Below are 14,780 nucleotides of genomic sequence, written 5' to 3'. Positions count from 1 at the left end.
ATTAAACACATAAAAACTCTGTTCATCAAAATTAAATCTTTTAGTTTTCTTCCATGAAAAAAACCCTTCATGCCTTAAAATGGCTTTTAACTCTAACACCTTTGCATTAATTTAATATGTGCAGAACTACAAATATGCAAACAGCCCCTGCCTCCATCTTCACCCACCCCTCCGCCGCTCACCTGAGGCTCGAGCGTACCTGCTCACCTTTCACTACGCTCGTCCAACACACGAACAGCACTTTCTGGAAGAAAACCCTGAAGGAAAACTCGTCCCATGTGCCAAATTCACTTGAATTACTGTTGTTTGAAAAGAGACATAGACAGTTAAGTTGTGAAACAAACTGTTAACATGCAGCTCTTCATGAGCATTGCAGTTCTGCAGGAACTCCCATTATGCACCACATTTTCCAACCTGGCTGCTGTAGTCATGGATACATGCAAAAATACCAAATACCACACTGACCTTATCTTGCTAAGCACTAGCAGCACAACAATGAGCTTTATCATGACATGCTTTCTAGGTGAACAAACCCTTGAAGTTCATAATCCCCAAACCACATAACGACGTCTGCGTGCTAACGTTGGCTAACACTGCCTAGCTCACTGCAGATTTGTTGGACAGTAAATGGACAGAACACAAGTAGAATAAACTCACAGGTTGACCATGTTGGCTCGTATGTCCCCAGGACAAATGGGTGGAACAGCGTCGAGCTTCAGTTCACGTTTCGTGGCACAGCTGGTCTGTTTTTGTGTCAAAAACAGTGAAATCCAAAATGGCGACTGCGCTCTTGAGTTTTCTCCATCTTGAATTTTCAGATTCTTTAGTGATACAGCGGGAATCACCATTTTTCCTTTTCACAACCATGTCTATGCAATCGTTTGGAACCCAGAGAATGGTGCTGTACCGGATTTAATCCTCCAATGCAGGCTTGATGATTGGTGAGACAAGCGTCCCCAGCCACCCAATTAGAGATTGGCTTAGACCCCGCCCTTTCAGGCAGCTTAAGAGACAACAAGACATAAAACCGCTGTGATTTTCTATAATGAAAAATACAGTTTCAGGAAAATTATTTCAATTTTTCCAGTTTTATATTTTTCTTCGGCTTATGCCCTCATTGCCAGTGGAGGAGGTTTGGGGCAGCAGGCGGGTACAGGTGGCTGCATGTAGCCTTGGTGCATGGGGCGCATGCTCTACCAGGTGAGCTACCTGAGCACCCCCATTACATTGATTAGAAGGTAAAATGAACTTATGCACATACCCTTGTGGTTAAGAAGGTAGTTTTAACAAAATCCTGAGCTACCATCTGACAGAAATACACTTCCTGTTTCTACAGAGTTCCCACATCACACATTTCCACACATTTTTCTCTTTTAATTCTGCAGATGATAAATACAACATGTCTTTCTATCATGATGACCTGTCTGTTACCTTAATATTTAGTATCTGATAGGAATGAAACTCATCTGACACAGTGTGATCTGTGTTGTGAATAAATGTTACACAATAGAAACCATAAAGTGAAGCATCAAAACTGTTGGAAACAAAGCACAGCATTAGGTATCATGTCGTATTTCATATATGCTTAAGACGTCATCAAATCATTGTCTAGTAAAGTGCATGATGGGTAACATGTGGAGTACGACTGGTTCCATGAGTCTAATGTGAACGTGTTTTATAGAGCGCAGTCCTGAGACAAACCGTCAACAATCATGAGCATGAAAGTAAAAAACAAAGTAACTACTGTACAAATTACAGCTCAACATGTAAACAATGCGTCTCATTTATCTTTTGGAAGGATGGCGGGAGAAACTCCTGGTAACAGAATGCAAAGCAGCTTCTGCAGACGTAGGAAGGGCTCAGCATTGAAGAAACAGTTACAGACATCGTTCATAATCAGTAAAATCTGGAGCGTCTCAGACTCAAGCATGTACCGTCCGGGGCTGCCAAAAAGAAGGCGGTGACAGATTATTCTTGTGTGTAAGTATGAAACAGTCACATTAATTTTCATTTTAACATTAGACATTCAAACAAAGACTGAAAGACCGCTGCATTGTGAACTGTGCCGCCGTCCATCCCACAGCATCCCACAACAGGAAAGTGCCTCTTGGGTTTTGGTACATGCGCAGCAGAAACACAAACAGCATCGTGTGCAGCCCCATTAGATGCACCTGACTCCCTGTCCGTCTGTTCGTCTTCAGATGTTGTCGTCGGGGTCGGCTCGGCCACACAGGTAGAAGCAGACGAGGACGCAGCAGCCGCAGAACAGGAACAGGCCGAGGAGGATGTAGACCAGGGTGGTGGTCCAGAAGGCAAACAGGTACAGCGTCCTGTCGCAGTAGGGCTCCACGGTTGTCGTGTTCTTGTTGTAGTTGGGCTGGTAAATAGAGTAGATCCACACATTACCTGGACAAAAAAGAAAAGATCAGATTCACACCTACAGTTACAGATTTTGGCTTTAGATCTTAGACTGAAGGCGTTTCCTCACTAAACGACATGGCCTCCCGAGATTTCAGTATTCCACAGTATTGACAACATTTTATTTTCCATGTGGATCTACTGGGTTTCTGTTCAGCTGTGTCGATTTAAAACAAGGGACGTGGATCTCCAGCAGAAATAGATGGACATCTAGTGGCCAATGCATGTTACTGCACTCTGTTGATGCTTCAGCTTGTTCAGCTCCATGAGTTGCAGCCTCCTCAGAATGGGAACGGAGGCAAACAGTGATATTTCCTCCATTAGGACATTTTGTAGTTCATAATCACACTTACACCTCAGCCAATTATCAAAAAGAAAAGCAGGCTGTGTAAAAATCACTGTCTATTGTTTTTTAAGTTATATGGCCTAATATCAAGTTTTGTGCTATGGTAACCTTCATACGCTCATTTGCCAGATTATTAGGGACACCTTGCTAAAACTAATGTCTAATTCAGCAGCCCAGCAATAAATTCTACCATCATTGGGGCTGCAAAATATTGGCAAAAACTGGCATTGCGATATTGTTTTCTTTTTCGGTATATTGTATATTTCAACATTAAAGTTTCACAGACACATGCAGTGTGAAAGTCACGTACAGATATAGAATTAACAATAATATTTTTCATCATTTGGGTACTAAGCCTGTCCTCGTACAACAAAATAAAACACAGCTCCAGTTCCTACCACATTTTGGTTCAGCCCTGTGCGGCCCCTACAGAAATCAGCATGGACTCCACTTTCGGTTTTGGTTTTACCGATGTGACTCTGACACCGAGATTAGATTCCAGGTGTGGCTGCATGGGCTTGTTTTCCACTAGTGTGATTCAATTTCCAATAACTCCAGAGCTGTAAACAGCACCATACATTATATTTATACAACCACAATAACAGATATCTATTTCAGCTCCTACACTATTATAGTAAATCACTTCAGTTGATCCAAATTAAAAAGGATCATCATATCATGTATATGAATTTGCTTGGTCCTCCATCAAGATTACCTCGCTTTCATACCAACTAGAATTATCACCTCGTAGTTGTTTTCCTCCACCAAGCGGTCAAGCTGCAGTTTACATCCATGTCTGTCCAGACTCGTATATTATATGTAGCGAAGACTTTGAAGGAATTTAATAAAAGGTATTTGAAGTTAACAATATATTGCCATGTATGATTCCAGTGATTAATTTCCAGTGAGAAACATGCAAATCTTCACTTAGAGACTGTTTTTCCAGAGCACCTGAGGCTCAATATCAGCAGAACCAATGAGCTTGTGCTGGAACGCAATGCTTTGTACTCCTTCCATCCTATCTTGTGTGAAATGATGACATAATTATCTAATGACTTCTTGAGTTGTAGCCAAAAATGTGTTGTGTGCGTGGTCACAGTGACGTTTAGTTGCCTAAACAGTTCATCCTTGAGTCCAAGTGAACATTTGTGCCACATTCGAAGAAGTTCCATGAAGGCGATGTACGTACGGACCTGAAAACATAATGCCTCTGGCCACGGCTTTGGCCAGCGCGGAGGCATAACAACGACTGTCTAAAGATGTAGAAGAAATCCCAAGTTTGGAAGCATTTTAAGATCATGCTAAGTTAAACTGGGGTACAGTCTGCCGCTGTTTAAACTCACCAGCAATAAACCAGCAGAAGAGGAAGAAAGACGTCAAGGAGTTCCAGGCCGTGCAGACTCGACTAAGCGGGTTGGTGGTGCCGTCTTTGGGCTCATTGGCGCAGGGAAGGCAGGAGAGCAGCGTCAGCGTCAGGCTAAAGACTCCCAGCACTATCAGATAGATGGGGATGTGGTCCTCCTGCGGGCAGTCATGCAGATATACTGTACCTGTTGGACACACGGGGGAGATCACATTTTTTACAATACTGAGGAAAGAAGATTTTCACAAGTGCAGAGAGATTCTGGCTTTCCAGCATTTCAAAAACCAGAACATTTCAGTGAAATCAATGCTTCACTGCGACAGAAATTTACTTCAAACGTGAACAAAATGTCTGTAAATGTGCATCATTCACTCACCAATTGCAATCTGAGCAATGGGCATGGCACAAAGAACCAACTTTGAACAAGCTGCAAGAGGAAAGAATATATTCAGATGACAGCACGGACGCTTTGAACACCTTTTCTGTGCTTAATATTAAATCAAATTCTGACAGGGATGTGTCTGATTCCGACAGCTGATCTCACCTAGTATCGGGGTGGGGGGTTGAGGGGGGCTGCGGAGGTGCTGAATAAGTCCAGTGTTCGACATTATTGGTAATGAGGACTCCAACCTACACAGGAAGATAAAGAACTGTGACAATGTGTGGACAGTTTTCAAGTGATCTTCATCAGCCAGGAAACAAGAAGAAAAGTAGGTTTTAAATCTGTAAAGTTAAGATGACAAGAACGCCTTTAATTTCCAGAGGTAACACTTTCTGCAGGGAGGATGGTGTTAAAGCTGAAACGAATCGTTAAAGAATAAATTACTCAATAAACAAACATTTATCAACAACTATTTGTTGCACCCCAATCCGAAAAAAAACCTTTGACTATATGAACATCATTCTTCTTTTGGAGGCTCCAGAGGGAGTCGCGTGACTGCCTCATGTGATGTCACTTGAGTCAACATTGGTTGGGTTTGGAGGCTGAAAATGAGAGCGTGGATGTGAGGAGTGAGAAAGAAGCGAGCTTAGCAGACCTCTGGAGCCTGATCCACATCTCTGCTTGAGGTCAGCGGCTCAAGGCTACATTGCACAACGCGCCTGAATCTCCGACTTAACTGTTGGCAGCTGTGTTGCATCGTGGGTAATGTATGCAAATGTGCGGAATAACAAAGATGATACCTCAGGTTGTGCTGCATGGAGGGTTCTTCTCTTAACTGTCTGTCAATCTGTGAAGTGCTCTGTTCATTCATTTGTCAAAGTTGGCTCCACTTGTTTGAAAACATTTCATTTATAGATGTAAACTGGAGACATCTTTGGAGTTTTTTAAGTCAGTGTATTTAATTGTCCACATTTCCCAACATGCAACTGGAAAGTGTAGTTCATTAGACCCTGACGCCTCTTGAATTCCCACACACCCATTTATAATGAAGGTTTTTTGCTCAAAATTCAAGTCTCAAGCCCAAGCCAGACAACCCTGATGGCATCACTATGACGTAATCAGGGTCATCCTTTTAAATACTTTCGAAAGCTCCCTTCAGAGCCATATAAGACCTCATACAGCAGCATTTCCGGGTAGAGTCGTGCTCCTCGTGACGAGTAAATGGAACTTGATTCAGGCAGAACATGAACAGAAGTGTGATTCATCTCAACTTTCAATTAAATTTCATTTTAACGCAGTTCCTAATTATGAGGGTCCTGCAGCAGGCCGAACATATGATTAGAGGACACAGTGACATGAATGGCACACAGTGTGGATTCAAGGCGCAGGTCACGTTCACACACTGCAGCAGCACTCTACTTTAAAGTGAATTACAGCAAAGAGGTTTGACTACATTCCCCAAGCAGCCAGTCGGACCAATATTACAGGAACAGCAGCAACAAGAGACAAGCTGTGGCTTCAAGACAGGCAACAGAAAGGAAGCAAATTCATGAAAACAACTAGAGACACTGAGTGAAGCTGAAACATGAATGGTTTGGTCCCAGTTTAAACGTTAAGAAGCCTAGTTTTAAATTACATTTTGCACTTTAAATTAATCATGACTGAAAAAAAACACAACAGGTAAAGAAAGATGGACTTTGAGCCCTTTCACAATGTAAAGTTTCACACAACACTCAAACAATGTTTTAAACTTTGGCAAAAACTGTCCTCGCATGCTACACAAATGCTGTCAAACCCGCAGTGATAACGTGCAACAGCGGCCTCGCCTTGTTTTTCAGCGCGTCCCCCCACCCTCCCCTCTGCAGCACACCGGCATGAAGTTAACCGCTGGTGTCCGATAATGGGCTCCGACCACAACCAGGCTGTAAGTCTGACGCAAAGTTGGTGCGAAAGGAGCAGTTTAATGGTTGAAAAGCCTTCTTTCATCCTCACACACTTACCTTCGCTTTACCTGTCCCGTGTCTGCCGTGCTGTGTGACTCCGAGCTGCAACCGCGCCTCACAAGATGCCAAACCTCCACCCGTCGGGAGCGCGCATGCCCAGACAGGCGTTCACGCGGTCAGCTGATTGTAAAAATGACTCGTGACGCCTGGTCAAAGTTAGGAATACCACAGAGTAGAGAAGTAAAAGCCCTGTATTCAACATTTTATTGAAGCAAAGGTATTGAAAAAAAGTATTGAAAAATTATTAGTATTGAAAAAATTAATTATCATAAGTGTTAAACCATACAAGCCCAAAGTGCTCATTATGCAGAACGGCCCATGTCAGAATAATGTATATTAAATTATTGAATCAGTGCATTCGAAAGTGCATCAGCTTGTAAATGTCAACAGGAGATCAATAAAGTTGTCTGTATCCATACTAATACATCATTATTTATTTGTTGATCATATTTGGTATCATTCATCTGCATCTGTAAAGTAACTTAGATTATCAAATAAATTTATTATAAAGACACAGAGAATGGAAATACTCCTGTAAAGTACCGCAAAATTGTACTTAAGTACAGTTCTTGAGGAAATGTACTCAGTTACTTTCCAGCACTGTTGCTCATTTACATAATATCCCTAAAAAGTGATTTTTTTTCTCGTTTCCTTTGCTTGCTGTTCACGATGAAACACAAAACCGCGATCCTCCTGTACCTGAAGTCACATTCATGATAACAATGTGGATGTTTACAGCTGGGATTATTGTGATAAAAAATAATGTTTATTTTTCCTGACTCTTGCTTTGTTCTTGTGAAATACTGGATATTTTCTCTCTCAGGGGCATCTAATGTAAAAACCCTCTAAGTTAAACAAGGTCAAATAATTTTTAGGTTTAACTGCTCAAGCCTGAGTCCACGCTACAGCCATTTTCTATGATGAGGTGTCACAGGAAGCTACAGGCCAAAAAGCTAATAAGTTTGGGAAGTGAGGGGGCCAATAGATTATAAAGAAAAAGCATTTAAACTTCAGGCTTCACACTTCTTAAATTTCAGTATTTTAGAAAGTGATTTAGATGTCTATTCATTGAGATGCAATGTGTTATCTCAGAGTTTAAACATTAAAAAAATAAACTGAAATGAAAGAAAAAATAGAAACAAACAATTGAAACTAAATGTAAATAAAAATGCTGAACATTTAAAGCAAACCACACTGCAGGCAGTTCCCTTCACCTTCAAAAGCAGAACTGAAATAAAACAGGCTCAGGCTCATGATATACAAATGCTGCCAAATGAGAACAGATAAAGGCTGAATGAACCTGCCTGTTGCTGCTGTGGCTGCACACTGAGCAGCACCTGCAGTAATGTTGCAGTCAAGTCTGTGACAGTGTGTCTCCAGATAATTAAAAGGTAGAACATGTCCAAAAATATTTAGCATATCAGCAAAATGCTCACTTATTTTCTCTTTAAATATATCTTTAACATGTGTGGTCGTCCATAAAATTAGACAGTTATTTCAATAATTCAAACCTTCATGATAATGAATCGACTTGAATCGAATGTGATATTTAGCTGTCGTAAAAAAAAACACTCACACTTTGTTAGTTATTTAATCAGAAGAAGATGTTTTTAAAATGCAAATAACAACATAAATAACAATAACAGCAAGAAAACACATGTGACAACATTAAATTAATGATATATTAAATTAAATTAAACACACAAAACACCAATTTTGGCAGCAGTTTGTTTTTTGATTTACTGCTGAAGTCACAACCGACACCTCACCTGCAAATCTGACCAGCAGATCGGCACAGAACATCTTTTGAATAAAAACTTTATTTACTCTGATCTGTCACAGCGCTGAGACAATATTTGCTCAGTTTTAGTTATATACACAGTACACCTATTAATCAAAAATTGTGAATTCAACCGCGGCACCTTTATTTGTCCTTCAGCTTCCACCTGGGAGGTCGGCGGTTCCCGGGGCTTGATGTAGTTGCCAGGGCAACCAGACGATGCTGTCACAAGTCTGTGAGGCAGACGCTGGAGGACGTCTCAACGTAGATGCAGCGTCGGTATCCTGAACGGGACTGGCCGCCTCGCAGGTCGATCACGTGGCTCCTGCCCCTTTCGGACTCGGCCGTCTGGAGTCGAGCCTCGCCGAGCACCGAGTCCCACAGCAGACCTCTGCGCCACAACTGCACGCAACAAGACGCAGACTAGAACAACTGTGTGTGCAGTAAGTGAGTGTGTGTGTGAGAGAGAGAGGAGGGGTACAAACCTCAATAGAGATGTGTGTGTTGGGGTATCTCCTGTAGAAGATGGCTCTGAGGTTGAACTCGGGGTTTCCATCCGCCTTGACAACCCGCGTCCTTATGGAGTCATTCTCACAGCGCACTATGGCGTAAACATCTGGAGCTGTGGATCGTAACACAACACAACAGCTGTGCACAAGAGACCAAGCAGCAACTTTTACTCAAGTCATAAGTTTGAGGTAGTCTTAGATGGAAATGTTTTACTTTTTGCTCCACTACTGTTAACTGAGAGCTGTTAGTCACTTTTCAGATGAATATTTACATAAAAAACATGCGATCAGCGCATAAAATACATTTTTTTTAAGTTTAAACTGCCATCATGTCTGCAGTATGACTCTGAAGTTTAATTCAAATGACAGTTCAAATCCTAAAAAGATCAAATGATCCAAAATTTCACAAGAAAATCAAAAACTAGAGAAGAGTCCAGAATATTAATTGAAATTTGTGTCGCAGAAGATTTGTTTTTTCTTCTTTTCTCTCCATTCAATCATCTCACAACCCCTCAGATTTATTTCGTTACTGTTTGGAGGGACTAAACTACCAAACTTCACTGTATGAGGTAGTTAAAACTCACCACTATTACTGCACTGATTCATCAGTATTCATAATCTAATAATGTAAAATGTAACAATATATTTGATTTGCACAACAAGTACTTTTACTTTTGATACAATAAAATTTGATCATAATACTTCTGTACTTCCTCCGTCACTGAGAACAAGCAGGTCTGCAACCACAAACATTAAGAGACTAATAATGAAAGTGGTGTTTAGCTCTGGTTCTGTGGTGTCGAGCGATGGGCCACCTGTCTGTTTGGGAGCGCTGAGTCCTGACGCCCTGCGGAGATGGACGGTGGTCACCACAGTGGACTGAGGTAGGAAACACTGGAAGATGGAGGGAGACGGCAGATCCTCCGTCAGCTCCCTACGCAAGAAAGAAATGATAAAGCCAAATGAATCAACTGAAGCATGGTTGAGCTGATGAGGAACAAATTATGTTAAATCTAAGAGCAAGAAACAAGGATGTCACATTAAGTCTCACGTTACGTTACCATCATGCTTCTGCCATTATCAAATATGCACACACACTTTCACACACCTGAGTCTGACGTGGGAATGGGAGAAGAGGCGTAGGAGGAAGCGCCCTGTGGCGCCTGGCAGGAAGGTGGTGGGCAGCACCACGTAGCGACCTGGAGCCAGAGTCCCCCTCAGCGTCACGCTGCGGGAGTCCATGTAGACTGAGCTGGCCGCCTGCTCCACCACACACTGCGCCCGGCTGCAGCGGTTCACCTCCACCTGGGCCACGACAAGGCAGCAGGTAAGAAGTTATTTTGTTTTTTTGTTGGAATTGAAAAGGAGTACATTCAGATCTCAGTCCACAAACGGCTCACCTTCAGCACCTCAAAGCCAATCGGCAGGTTCTCTCCTCCTCCATCTTTCCTCTGTATCCTCCTGTCCTCCTGCTGCAGGCAGATCAGCACCTCCTCCTCTTTGCCTCTCACCTCAAACATGAACTAGAAATCCAGAGAGAAAAGTCATGTTCAAACTTCTGCGCTCATCCAAAGACTTTCCACTTCAGTGTTACCTGTGGGTTGTGCAGGAAAGTGTCTCTGTGGTTGATGCATCCTCCACATCGACTCCTCTTATCCATCTGTGCTTCCCATCCTCCGGCCTCTCCACCTTTATCTTCCTTTGTAGCTTTTCTCACGGCCGTATCTCGCTCACGCCTTCCTCCTTTCCCTCCCTCCTGCTGACTCTCCCCAAGTCTGGCCTCCTTCCGGTTACCTCGCTGCTTGGTCTCTCCAGGTTTTGCGCTGCTCCTCCCCAAGCTGAGCGTGTGGTTGCTGTGGAGGACGGTGGGTGGATGGGATCCAGGGGAGGTGGGAGCTGGAGCCCACTCCCCATAGCGGCGCACCTCCCTCCAGTGAGAGCTGGGCCACAGCAGAGCCTGCTCCACCAGCCGGCACACCACCACATCTGTGAAGTAGTGACAGAAATCCTCGAAATCCATCCTGAGGAGGTAAATTAAGATGAGTATTACCAAGATATTTAGTTAAAAATCTATTAACTGAACGTATTATTTTTATTCGGACACCAGGAAAATTTGCAGCTATGTTATTAAAAGCTAACGGAGAATGAAAATCTACCAGAACTCCCCAACATCTCGAACAGTGAGGCCCATCTTCTCCCTGTCAGCACGACTCATCTGCTGCCACTGCTGCGACCTGCAGGGGGCGCGCAAGGGCAATAATGTCAAAGGCAGCAGAAAGAAACCGCAGAGCTGCACGCAGGAAATGACATATGAAATATACAAGTAGTGTTTCAACTTCTGGAAACCTTTATAGGTCCATTTTGGCCATTTTCAGAGTTTCTCAGACTTACATAATGTAAACGGCAGATGTCTCCTCGTAAAACAATTCCAAAACTATTGTAAAACGTCACAAATTGTCCAAAAAACACTGCAGTGGCTCTATAAAATGTTGTGAAACAGACTGACACTGTTAAATGTCAGCAGAGGCTTTATTCCCACAGCTCCAGCAAAATGTATGATGTACTCAGCAGTCAGACATGTGGCAGATGAAGCCGGTACCCTCACCCCTGACTCCAGGCACCCGTCCAGTCTGTGGTCCCCCACGGGTTCCTCATGCGCACCATGAAGAGGCGGGCCATCCCACCTGTCTGCAGCTTTTCCCCCGGCCTCATCTTCCTCACCGCTGTGATCCCGTAGGCGTGTCCTCGCACCAGACCACAATCCAACACCGACTCCACTGTCTCCCCCTCTGCTGGCTGAAAAACGCAAAACGTACTTGAATTTTTGTTGTTATTCATCTCATTGTTTTCAGAGAGTTGGAGTTTCGAAGTCCTACCCGTATGGAGCAGGTGATGAGGGCTTTGCGTTCGTGGGCCTTGGCCAGCGTCTGGAAGAACGCCTTCCTCTGCTCACTGTGCAGGCTGAGGGCCTCACGATCCAGACTGAGGGGCTCCGAAACCCCACCAGTGAAGTCGATCAGTGCCTCTGTAGTGTTTCCTCCCTCCAGGGCCTCATAGCAGCCGTTTAACCTAGAGAGCAACCAGATAGACTGACTGTGAGGTGTCATCCAATGGGTGCTTTGCCAACAGCGCTAGATAACAAAAGGGTGATTGAGAGTGGACTGGACCCTGCAAGATCCCGCAGCACTTACTTGGCGTAGGCCTTCTCCAACAGGGCGCTCCAAAACTCTCGAGGTGTGGCTGAGCGGCAGAATAGCAGCACTCCATCTCCACTGACCGGCAGGCGGTCGTCCACAACGACATCCATCCAACGGCCAAGTCGCCAGAACCGGAAGTGGAAGATTCCGGCGTACAGGTCGGGACGCTTTGGATTCCACTCCTGTTCCACGTGGTCAGGGATCACCTGGGAGGGAGAAACCACATTATAGGTCTCAAAACATCTCGCTGAAGGACTGCAGCTGAAAATCAGCCAGCTGGCGAACGCTGGCACATTCACTGAGATGCTTACATGAATCAAAGAAAAAGAAAGAGAAAGAGGAGGGACAGAAGGATGCCACAAGATGATGAAAAGTGGACGGCAGGTGACAAGGAGGAAAAAGGAGGAGGGAGCAAGAATACACAACCTTTTTCCAAAGAGATGGCTCAGATGCTAAGCAGGAAATGGCAGCCACCATCCAGCAGTTACCCAGACTGCCTTGGTGCAGGTCACGAGTGCTGATGCCATCAACGAACAGACGGGGGTCCTTACATATCTCCTGGAGTTTGATCAGAAGAGACATTAAACTTGTGTTAATTGACTTTTTGGCCACTTGGGGGCAGCGACGGTAGCTTATTTACACTTCGAACACACACGGAGCAACATTAGCATTCGTCTCAAGTCCCGTTTCTGCCACCTGACAAATGTTAGCACAATATTTGCTCTCCTTTTAGCTCTATTTTGCTTTCCACCCACTCCTGAAGCAAATATCTGGCTGTTCAGCTGCTAAATGCAATATTACGTCCTCTAGCTTGCCGCTAACATTTGTCTGTCAGCTGTTTGGTACTGAGCTTGTGAATTATGTAAAGCGGGTTTTAAAATATTTTTGAAGACAGCTGCCTGCTGCTGTGTGAGAGCGAGCAGAAACGGGCAAAGCTGCAGGTCAGAAAACCAAAACAATTCACTGAAAGACGCTAAAATGCTCAGTAGAGCTGAGGGGAGCTGCCTTACATAGCCATTTGATCCATTGCTAATATATAATAATCAAAATATTGATTATATAGGAGCTTTTAAATGAACTCTGGTTAATGATTGCAGCAGTTTGAAGCGTCACAGTGTTTTATGAGGCCTGTGAGCTGATTCAGTCGGTGTGTCAGAGCACTGCTGAGGGGACAGATCCTGTCTGTGTGGACCTGTTGATCTCCGTTTGGACAGGGTCAGGTAACAGTAGAAGTGCTGCTCTACACACACACACACACACACATACACACACACACGCGCAGGAAAACACACACTCGGTGGTCATAACCTCTTTACATGTAACTCCACACGGCCTTCCTCGAGATGATATCAAGTTCATAACGAGTGCGAGGCCACCGAGATTGTGAAGTCGGCCGTGAATTGGAAGTTATAGATCGAGCGGCTGCAGTTTCTGTGTGTCAGCAGAGAGAGGCGACAGATGTCACTCTGTCGCCCGACTCCCTGTTGATGCACGCTTAAAATACCTGAGCGGAGCATTAGGAACACAAAACCTTTCACCCTTTCTCCTCACACCTGAATCAGCCAATTAATATCCAGCAGGGTTTCACATTAAGAGCGCTGAAGGCTTGGCCCACATACTGAATGAACTTCATGATCCACATCTTAAAAAGTCTTAAAAATCGTTGCATTCAGGTTCCCCAAAAAAGCCTTTGAAAGTGGAGAAATATTTCCAACGGTTTGAAGTATTTTAGAATATTTTTCCCCTCTGCCGTAGACAATAACATTAATCTTCCATCTAGGCCACATTAATTGATTAATTTACTAAGAATTGTTGTAATAAGCAGCTGGGAAATACCGACAAAAATGTCTGACAAGAACTGTAAATGTCTATAAATTTATGTACTAAATAATTGTTTCCCAGTTGTCCTGACTGGTTTCCATCATTCTTTGACTGGTACGATAAAAGGATTAAATTCCAGTTAACATGGCCTTCAAAAGGTCTCAGAAAGTCTTAGATTTCACTTGATGAACAGTGTTCCGGCATTTTGAGAAGAAGTTTTGGGGTTTTGACTTGACATCTGTGTCTAATCCATTTCCTAACATGTCCTCGCACTGTTAAATATATAATTCTTTGGCAACAGACCCCGGACAATAAATAATTTGACCTTGACTTCAACCTTCCATTTCATTGCCACCATTAAAGGCCACTTGGCGACAACCACAATAAACACTTATACTTACACACAGCTACAGCCTCTGCTAAAAACACCTGGACCATTTAAACTGGTTGCTGCTTTTTCTAAGCTGTACACGCACACACACACACACACACACACACACACACCCACACACACACACACACACACACACACCAACAGAGCAGCCCATCGGCAGCACGAGTCACTTGCTGCCTGAGGGCTCAGCTTTCACTGCCTGACGCCTCTCCTATAATAGAAAGTGCTTAAATTAACCCAATCTGATGGAAACGTAGCATGCCGAGCCGGCCCGCTCGATTTAGATGTGTGAGGAGAGGAGATATACTTCCAAAATAACTCTTTGTTGTTGTGGGGTTTGAACTAGTAAAATGTGGCGATGGAGAGGCATAAAAACAAGGATTCATGTTTAACGTCCCTCACCCTCGGCCTCTTCCAGGTCAGTCCCGGCGGGGGCTCCCTCTTGTAGAAGAGGGACTGGGCCGTGGCGGGGAACAGGGGGTCCTTGAAGAGCGCGCCTCGACGCAAGCAGGCCCGCCTCAGCTTGTGGAAGCTTTGACCCTGGAAACTGTTGACTCGCTCGGGCAT

The 14,780-nt window shown here is 43.9% G+C and overlaps 2 protein-coding genes across 2 annotated transcripts; both read right to left on the bottom strand.

Annotated features, from left to right (window-relative positions):
• Positions 1-1,359: 1,359 nt before the first annotated feature.
• Positions 1,360-6,590, bottom strand: LOC121626699 (transmembrane protein 272-like). Its single transcript, XM_041965349.1, has 5 exons — positions 6,510-6,590; positions 4,672-4,757; positions 4,504-4,554; positions 4,108-4,314; positions 1,360-2,406 (listed from the first exon to the last, which is right to left on the bottom strand). Exons 2-5 carry the CDS (start codon positions 4,733-4,735, stop codon positions 2,198-2,200), a joined length of 531 nt encoding a protein of 176 aa, XP_041821283.1. The 5' UTR covers positions 4,736-4,757; positions 6,510-6,590; the 3' UTR covers positions 1,360-2,197.
• Positions 6,591-8,517: 1,927 nt separating this feature from the next.
• LOC121626790 (calpain-5-like) lies at positions 8,518-14,780 on the bottom strand. The gene is made up of 12 exons (XM_041965468.1): positions 14,616-14,780; positions 12,425-12,556; positions 11,993-12,204; positions 11,678-11,870; positions 11,407-11,597; positions 10,958-11,035; positions 10,396-10,822; positions 10,202-10,324; positions 9,910-10,106; positions 9,617-9,735; positions 8,778-8,914; positions 8,518-8,694 (listed from the first exon to the last, which is right to left on the bottom strand). Exons 1-12 carry the CDS (start codon positions 14,778-14,780, stop codon positions 8,518-8,520), a joined length of 2,151 nt encoding a protein of 716 aa, XP_041821402.1.

Source organism: Chelmon rostratus, chromosome 23, assembly GCF_017976325.1.
Source record: "Chelmon rostratus isolate fCheRos1 chromosome 23, fCheRos1.pri, whole genome shotgun sequence".
In the NCBI taxonomy this organism is placed as follows: domain Eukaryota; kingdom Metazoa; phylum Chordata; class Actinopteri; order Chaetodontiformes; family Chaetodontidae; genus Chelmon; species Chelmon rostratus.
This window is presented reverse-complemented; position numbering and strand designations above follow the sequence as displayed.